Below are 9,176 nucleotides of genomic sequence, written 5' to 3' on the forward strand. Positions count from 1 at the left end.
AAATAGTTCAGGGAAGACATAAATCATTTTGTGGAAAAAGGAAATAAGAACTGAATCACATTGTAAGAGGATTATGTGATCTTAAAAACCAAAGCAAAGGGAGGAAGTATGCTTTCCTTATGAATAGAATAAAGCAGCTGCAAACAAGTAGCAGAGTGTCACCTACACCATAGCTAATGGATAAAGGAGGAAACAAAAATGCATACTTAATTTTTGCAGGTACTCTGAGGCCAAACCAAAGAAAGCATAGTTAACATTATAAGAGTAGCTATTTTATTATAGGTGGAATAGAACATACCGTAATTAGTGAGTTTGGAGACAGAGTTTGGAGTACTATGGTTCAAGCCATAAAATGACAGAATATTGATTAAATGTAAATAGTGGGAATGGGGAAGGAGGGTGAAGCTGATTATTATATTAGAAAAGGAAACCTGAGGGGGATTCCTTCTACGTCCTAGTAGGAGAGTCTAGAAGGTTGTAAGTGCTAGGCTCCTTAGTTTAAAGGGGATTTGTTTAAAGGTATGAAAATGACATCAATTTCTAATTCAATGAATTGGAGGAGGTGGAAGGTTTGTATAATTAAAACAACACAAGATTATTTGAAGGTCTATAACTAACTCACATTGACTTATAAGATTGGAAGTGCAGATTTAACACAGAGGAAGGAAAGATGAATAAGATATCAAAGATAAAACGTTTATGTTCTGTATATTAACCAAGAGAGAGAAGAGTCAGGCACTTTGAAAAAATATGAATGAGTTTCATCATTCACCAAACCAAAGAAGTAGACTATGTCAAGCAGAGCCAAAAAAAGGTAAGCACACACAATACACACACACACACACACAGAGATCAAAGAAGGAAGGACCAATAAAAGATGTGGGAGATAAGGCTCTGGGGAATGTCCAAAGTACAGGTTAGTTTAGGATTAGGATTCAAACTAGACTGTCCCAGATCTGCCTGTATAACTTTCCATCCCTAAAGTAACAATATCAGTTAACGTTCACTTGAATATCATTATTGTGATGTTTGTTTCTTCATTTTCATTTGTGTTGTTTCAACCTACACAGGAATTTGTCTTACTTTGCTACACAAAGCAGCCCCTCTGCTGTCATTTTGAACCTGTGGGAGGCTCGTCATCAGCACGATGGTGACCTTGATTCCCTGGCCTGTGCTCTGGAAGAGATTGGGAGGACACACACGAAACTCTCGAACATTACGGAATCACAGCTTGATGAAGCCGACTTCAACTACAGCAGGCAAAATGGACTCTAGTCTACTTCCTCCTGGGAAGTAGAGCGATGGCCAGCTTTGGGACATTTGCTTTAAATGGGAAAGAAAGAGGCAGCTGTCTGTGCAGTGGCATCTGAGGAAATCAGCCTTTATTTACAATCAGTGAGAATCCTTGTTTGAAGAAACTGAATTTAACATAGGTAAAACATGTTAATATGGAAAGGCATAAGCTCTGTTAAACTGGAGGAGCTCTTCTGTCTCCTCTAAATTTACACACAGGTGGACATTGGACAAACTCCTCTGATTTGGAGTAGAAGGGAGGGCACAGCTAGCTAGAAGATGTTGTGAAAAGATGAACTACAGTAAAGCTGCAAAGGCAAAGATTGATGAAGTGCATGTTTGGAAACAGGTTTTTAATGATGCACCCCTCAGGGCCAGCTGATTCGGGTACCAGCTGGCATCTATGATGTCAAGAATCAAATTGGCTTTTAGAAGTCAAACAGGGTCACCAACCCATTGTTAGACTTCATCAGTGTCAAGAAAGGAGGGTCTTTAGAATTTAGAGAATATCACACCAGCACCAATTTCCTGAATATACTAGCCAATTAATGGAGACAAGAACGAAAAATGAGTTAGACAACCAACTAGTTCTTATAGTATATTTCACTTTTTTTTTGTTTTTCTTGCCAGTCCTGGGGCTTGAACTCAGGGCCTGGGCACTGTCCCTGATCAAGGTGAGAGCTCTACCACTTGAGCCAAAGTTCCAATTTCAGCTTTTTGGTGGTTAATTGGAGATTAAGGTCTCACAGTTCCTGCCCCGGCTAGCTTCAACCCATCATCCTGAGATCTCAGCCTCTTGAGTAGCTAGGATTACAGATGTGAGCCACTTGTACTGGCTTTCACATTCACTTTTTTCAGAGTCAAGTCTGCTCATTTCTTCCCCTATTCCAAATCCAATGCAGTAGGTTTCAGAGAACATAGACTTTTCAGTATGGAAATGTATTGCTTTTTACTTAACAAAGAAGGACCATCTCTATTCTACCTAAGCTGCTCAAATTACAGAGGGCTATTCAAACACAGCTTATTCTACAGTATGGGGACAGAAGAAGCCAGGACAAGTCTAGGGATAAATATGAACTGCAGATCTCCAATAAGCTGTAGTTCTAGAAGACAAGTGTCGATTTAATCCTCCAATACTTTTGTTTTAAAAGAACAATGAGTTTAAATGTACTTTTCAATTTAGATTCTGGAAATTTTCTAATTTTTTAGTACTGCACAATCATCACAATATCTTACAGCAAAGCTATAAGACACCCTCTTTTTTGCTTCTGGGAAATTAGCAGTTTGTGCACTTCATAATACTTGAGTAAGTAGACCTCTACCAAAGTGTCCCAGAAACTGTACAAATTGTTTAGGGAGTATTCATGTCCCTAATACTGGCCAGCCTCACCAACAATGCATTTTCCATAGAGCATTAACTCATAGTTGTTATTTTTATGATTTCTTTTTAAAAGAAAGCAGTGATAATTGTAGAAAATTGAAGTTCACAGATAATTCATGAAGTTCATCTTTTACCTCATTTTAATTTAAAATATGATTCAGTCATATAAGAAGTCCAAGAAAGAAAAAATGAGAAAATATATTCATCATCTGGTAGACAATTTCATTAACTGTTCACAATCAGAACAACCAAAGTCAAGAATCTAGATTAACCACAAGGCAAACAGTCAGCTAATTAGACTTTGGCTACAGTAGAATCAAAGTAGTCAGATACTAGGGGAGGTGAAAATACATGACAGTGGGGATATGATCAACTTTTTACAAAAATTTGTAGATCCTGTGAAAGAAAACAATGTTGTAAGTCTCCTTCAAGTGGAAAAGACATAAAGATGGTTAAACTATGATTCCTTGGATGAGGCATTGAAAACACTTAAATGTGTTGGCTACTTTCTTAAACTTATGTGTGATACTTGTGGTCCCCTGTAGTATAAGGCTTTGCTACATGTACTTCAAAAGCATTTTGCTTTTCTCAGGAACCAAAGGCTTATTATACAGAAGAAGCAAATCATTGTACAACTGTCAAGCATATTTTCAACATGCCACATCTAGATCAGGATAACACCTTTTTCCTAGTGAGCTGGTCTTGTTCATTCTTACTAGAAAAAGTGAGAAAGCATGAAAATGTAAATCACGTTACTTCATCGATAGCATGTGTAAAAGAAAGAGGTGGAAATAGATGGTCAGTCATTCTGAATAAACTGGAGTTGGTGGATTGGCATGGTTAGATACAGAACAGATCTACAGTGACTCCTGGTAATAAACTGTTTCAAACTCATTGTAGAGCGCATATTAATGTCCATCCTGGAGGATTTTTGTTTTTAAGTCATCCTAGTTTTTTTCTTCTCTTCCCTTCCAATTGGCCTTATAATCTATTCATTTAGTCTGTGAATGCTTTGTAGATTTTTGGAAGGATTTTAAAATACTTTCAAATTAATAAAAAGTTTAAGTGATTTTTCCCTTAGAATCAACATAGACTGCTTAACAGATGCAACGAGATCAATATTGAACCCTGAGTATCTGGAACTTGTTACTGCATATTTTTTATATTGTTTACATCTTGTAATTATTTCTGTTATGGTAGGACAAGCATTTTTATATAAATTTATTAAATAATGCAGTTAGTGCATATAAGGATTGCACATTGTCTTACAAGGCAGTTTCAAAGAGAACCCGCGATTAAGTTTTATAGACCAAATTGGGGAAGAGAAATTGTGGTTCATATGAAATCTTAGTTCACACTTGAACTTACAGTAATACACTGTGACCTTCACCTTTTTCCACTGTAATATTTGCCTATCACAACAGAAATGCCCCTCTTAAAAGAGTCTGACTCATTAATCTAAGCACTTAATTTGGAAGTCATACTGTTCTAGTACAAAATATCCATAATTAAAAGGAGCCTTAAATGCTTGGTAGATTTCTTAAAATTTTTACAAAATATCCCACTTAATTTAAATCTCTCAGTGCTTAAAGACATTTAAGTCTAATAATTATGCTTTAGACATCACTTATAATTATGACACCCAAATGATACAATTCACAGCTTCACCAGACTGTAACATCATAATGTTAGTTTATAGATCTTACACCACTGCTTGTTCATTTTTTACTGGTTTACATTAAAATCCTTTAAGCCAAAAAGGAAGTTTGCACTACGGATTTAAATGCAAACTTCATTACCAGTGCAGAAAGTCTCATAAAACTCATGTACTCCTACAAAAATTTTATTGGCCTTTTTGTAAGAGATGAAAAGGAATTGACACAGTTCTCTTTAAAGATGGGAACGTTTCTTGTACTATTTTTATCTCCAACATCAGAGATGTAATCTTTTACCATGGTCTCTGTATTTTTCCTTCAGTTGGCCTTGAGAGGAAGTATTGAGTGAAAAAACAGTACTCACATGGGGTTTTATTTAGATGAAAAATTCTTGATTGACTACAATCGTATTTCATAATAAACTTAATTCTCCACATGGGTATTGATGAACAAACGTAGACAATTAAACTAGTATAGCTGGTTTTAGACTGTCTTCTCAACTTGCCAACTCTGGTAAATTCACTTGTGAATTTCAAAACATAAAATCTTGGATATGATTTTCTTTTTCCTTGTAGCCATTTCCTCTTCAACTTCTTAGTGTCTCTGCCCTCTGTGAAAATATTGAATGATAGAGCTATCAGATATGTTGAAGGTAATGTTCTCTGAGATTTCTGTTCTAGCTCTGTCTGTAAAGGTCACAGGAATCAGAAAGAAGCTGAGAAACATGCCTGTCTGGCCCATTGTGAGGCCCATTTCATTGTGTTTCCTCATGAAACATTGCAAAGTTTGAATCCTTAGTAACTCCCATTGACTGGACTACATGTGACAGCCACATCAACTGGGAGAACAAAACATTGGCCTAGAGATGGTGACAAAATTTTATTAGCCCTTTGGTGTTTGTTACCATAGCGCTGTGTTTGAAAATTGATGCTTTAGCCAAAAGCTGAATGGCCACCGTTTCTGTAGTTTCCACTGTTTTGTCTGCATAGAATTTTTCTGAACTACAAGCAAAAGTGTATTTTGTCAAATGTCACAAAAAGTGAAGATGTTACTAATCTAGATGTGTTGCATATTTTGTGTTTTTCTTTTCCAAACTCTTTCAAAAAGCTGCAGTGACAAAGCTGTTTGGCTGTATTGACAGCATGTGGTGTTTTTTGCAAAAGCAATTCTAGGATAGCCAGCGTCTACCGTGGACTTCTTAGATCCCCACTCCAGGGTCATCAACAAAACCAAAATGGCAATTTATACACCCTACTTTTCCCACAAGATAAGAGGGATGAAACCCAGACCTGGCTATTAGTCACTAGTGTGTAGTACTGTGATCTGAAGTAGGAACTTTAACTCACGTAGAATAATTGTGGTTTGTGAAGCAGCTACTCATTGCTTTTTCCTTTTGCTGTGAAGATCATGGATTTGGAATGTCTTCATGAGGTGGGCCTAAGACAGTAACATTTCAACTTCATGTCTTCTAACCCTCCCCTCATCTGAGCCCAAACATTAAAAAAATAAAAAGGCAGTATACTTGATGGCTAGCCTAGAGCTTTAAAGAATCTTTGCCCTTTCCTCAATATTAAGTTCATGGGAGGTTATGCCTTTTTCTTTTCCCCCCAAAAAGGTATAGCTTTGAATTATAAGCAGATGTTACTGAATTTGGCAAGGTAGTTAATTGCATGAATAGAGATATATGTCAAAATATTTTTACAAAAGGCATGATTACATTAAAATGTCCTTTTATCTCAAAATTTGCTAGCCCTAAAACAGCATCTCACTTATGTCAAACATATACCCAAATTCCAAAATTGGGCAAATCATACAATTCTCTTAAATTTTAATATCTATAAGAGGTAATGACTTCATTGTGGATCTGGGAAATCATGAAAAGAGAATGTTATTGGAGAAGGCTGTATATGTGGAATACCATGTTTTATGAACCCTTTATTGATACACAAATTACAGCAAGGATTAGATCCAGTAATTCTAAAGTCCTGCCATTAGTACTGTCTAATGATGCTGAGAGGTTACCAGGATGGAGCCATTATCAGAGAGAAACTGAAAATGTTCTTGGAGGTTTATCTTACATACGACCTACTCCCACTGGAAACTTCCACAGAAGGTGGGAAAAAACAGACTGTCAGAATGTCTGGTCAGAAAAATAACTTTCTCCTTTTTTGAACTAGAAGAAAGACAGAGTTTCCATTTTTCACAATTGTCCGCAATTGGTTCATACACCCTCTGAAAGTCCTAGAAATATTGCAAAGTTAAACAGGTAGAGGAAAGCTGGCTTACTTTCCTAACCCAAACTCAAAACAAACAAAAAAACCCATGAGTAGTTGTTTACTTCCATTTCTGTATGGAAGAATTTAAGATATTTCATTTTGTTCTGTTTATTTGGGGAGGACACATAGGGGTATTCTTTCAAATGATTCATATCTCAAACCCATACTATTCTCAACTTTTATTTGATGTGTTCAAAGCCAAACAAAACCACAATAAACCACACACACACACACAAAAACTAAAAAGCAGGGCTGAACACTAAATTCGACATGAAGCTGAAGGAGCGAGCAAGCCAGAGGAGAGAGTTGGAATAAAGTATGGCCTTGGCTTCATACCACACTTTTTGTGCCTTGTATTATCAATGTAAATTCTGAATGTTGTACAGTAAATACTTGGATGGACTTCTTAGAGAAGGCTGCACTGGCTTCTTTTTCAGCACATGTACATATCTATAAATATATATACATATATATTTGGTAATGCCAAACAGCTGTGTTATATTGTACTGAACAAAATGGACGGTTTGGATGTTTTATGTAGAGTTTGCAAAAAAAATAATTGGATGGTTACTGACTTTTCAAAATACATGTACAGGCGTAAATTACTGCATATCAGTTATTTATGAATAAAGAGTCTTTTATTGACATTTTAGGATACTCTGTGAGTGGAACTTTGAAATCTCAACTCATTTGTTTGCTTCCTGTTCGGTGTAGGATGGTCTCCTCAAGCATACCTTTCAAATAGTTGTTGACAAAGTGAACCCAAGTCCCACTTGGGCCTCAAGAATGGGACTTTAGGACCTACTGAAAGCAAAGAGACTTACCTTCTAAATCCCTCCTACACACACACATGGCCTTTTCTTTTAGAGATCATCACAGCTCAAATAACTGAAATACCGTCTACTTAGTCTTCAAAGTTTATTTTACATTTTCTGACTCTACGTGAGAAAGGTAAGAAAATGTTAGGTCTGCCTGGGAGAACAGCCCCCTCCCCCAGCCTTCCTCTTTGTGAGGACAGCACACAGCCTTAGAAATCACCTGCCTAAAAGCAGTAATCACCAATCACCAAAGGACCCCAGATTTTGAGGTCACTTCCTCATCCACTGAGGTCAATTCCTCATCCAATGAGGTCACTTGCTGAGCTGCCCTGGTCATGCCTCCTTCAGACAGTTAGTGGTTCTACAAGCTCTGAGCTCACTTCCTCATCTGCTGTGCTCACACCTCCTACCTTTCCCTATATAATCCCACTCATCCATATGCCCCTCTTTTTCTTCTTTTTCCTCTCTGCATGCCTCCTTCTCGTGCAGGCTGGCAGGTTCTGCCAGAACCATGTGGTGGTCTCCTTCCAGCCCAGATACTATGCAAGTCATTTACAGCAAAGTTTATTATCAGCAAGCTGACAACACTGTGACTTTCGAGCTGGGTGCAATGCTTGTCTTTGTACAAATGGGGAATCTTTATAGGTCCAAAGGCTAGGTATGAAAAATTCCAGTAGGGACATGGAGTACTCTGTAGTTGCAGCTGGGGCCAAAGATAGTGTGTAGTCAGGGTGGAGTTTATTGATGGGAACAGTTGTGGTTAGGTGTAAGTGGAAAAGCATTCTGGTGCTGCAGCTATCAGGCACAGGGTTAGGAGTTAGCAATTGCAGTCAGGTCTGGTCTGGTCACCTGATTTTAGGGAAAGGGATGAAGACCTAAGATGGAGGTTGTTAAGTCAATGGAGCTGATGCTACAGATCCACAGACATCCCCAGAAGGTCTCTGGTCAACTAACATTGATAGGGAGATAGCAAGAGGGGTCATCAACACACAATTGCTGTGTCCCATGGCCTATCTAGCCTTGTGGCGTAGGCCAGGAGAGGGTTCAGAACTTGGTTCCAAGATTTTTCTCCCTGAAAAATGGAAAACAAACTCCAAGACCCCAACAAAGGGAAATGGTCACTCTCTCTAAAAGAAGGGTCAAATTGACTGCTGGTAGCTGCAGAGAGAATGCTCAATCAAGGGAAATCACCTCAGCTGTCCTCTGGGTGGGCCAGAGACTGGCACAAGCTCTAATTCCCAGAGGGAAGAGCAAAATCATTGGGGAAGGCTTGATCCAACTCACAGCACCAACTCCAGTCCAGAAGACCATGAAGACACCAAGTCATGTACAACAAAGTTTATTGTCAGCAAGCTGACAAGGCTGTGACTTTCAGGCTGGGCACAAAAGGGGTATCTTTTATAGGGCCAAGGGTTGGAGATGGAAAATGCCACTAGGGCAGGGAGTACTCTTCAGTTGCAGTTGGGGCCAAAGATAGCACATAGCCAGTTCAGGGTTTACTGATTGCAACGTTGCAGTTAGTTGTGCACGGAAGGCATTCTGGTGTTGCATCTAGAGGCTATCAGGCAGGGAGGTGATAGGAGTTAACAATTACAATCTGTTCTGGACTGGTCGCCTGATTTCAGGGAAAGTGTTGAATACGTAAGATAGAGGTTGTTAAGTCAAAGTGGAAGAGGACATACTAAGATGAAGAACCTGACATCTGAAACTGAGAACTCAGGAGGGGTTAGTATCAGGAGTCACTGGATCCCCT

The 9,176-nt window shown here is 38.3% G+C and overlaps 1 protein-coding gene across 2 annotated transcripts in view; it reads left to right on the forward strand.

Moving 5' to 3' along the window:
* Positions 1-1,905, forward strand: part of Unc5d (unc-5 netrin receptor D) — a 558,420-nt gene extending 556,515 nt beyond the window's left edge. For both annotated transcript variants that reach the window (XM_013024977.1, XM_013024984.1), the window contains one exon: positions 1,071-1,905. In XM_013024977.1, the coding sequence (XP_012880431.1) occupies positions 1,071-1,275 (205 nt within the window). In that variant the 3' untranslated portion in view covers positions 1,276-1,905. The remainder of the gene's footprint in view (positions 1-1,070) is intronic.
* The last annotated feature ends 7,271 nt before the right edge of the window (positions 1,906-9,176 follow it).

Source organism: Dipodomys ordii, unplaced genomic scaffold, assembly GCF_000151885.1.
Source record: "Dipodomys ordii isolate 6190 unplaced genomic scaffold, Dord_2.0 Scaffold4, whole genome shotgun sequence".
NCBI lineage: Eukaryota > Metazoa > Chordata > Mammalia > Rodentia > Heteromyidae > Dipodomys > Dipodomys ordii.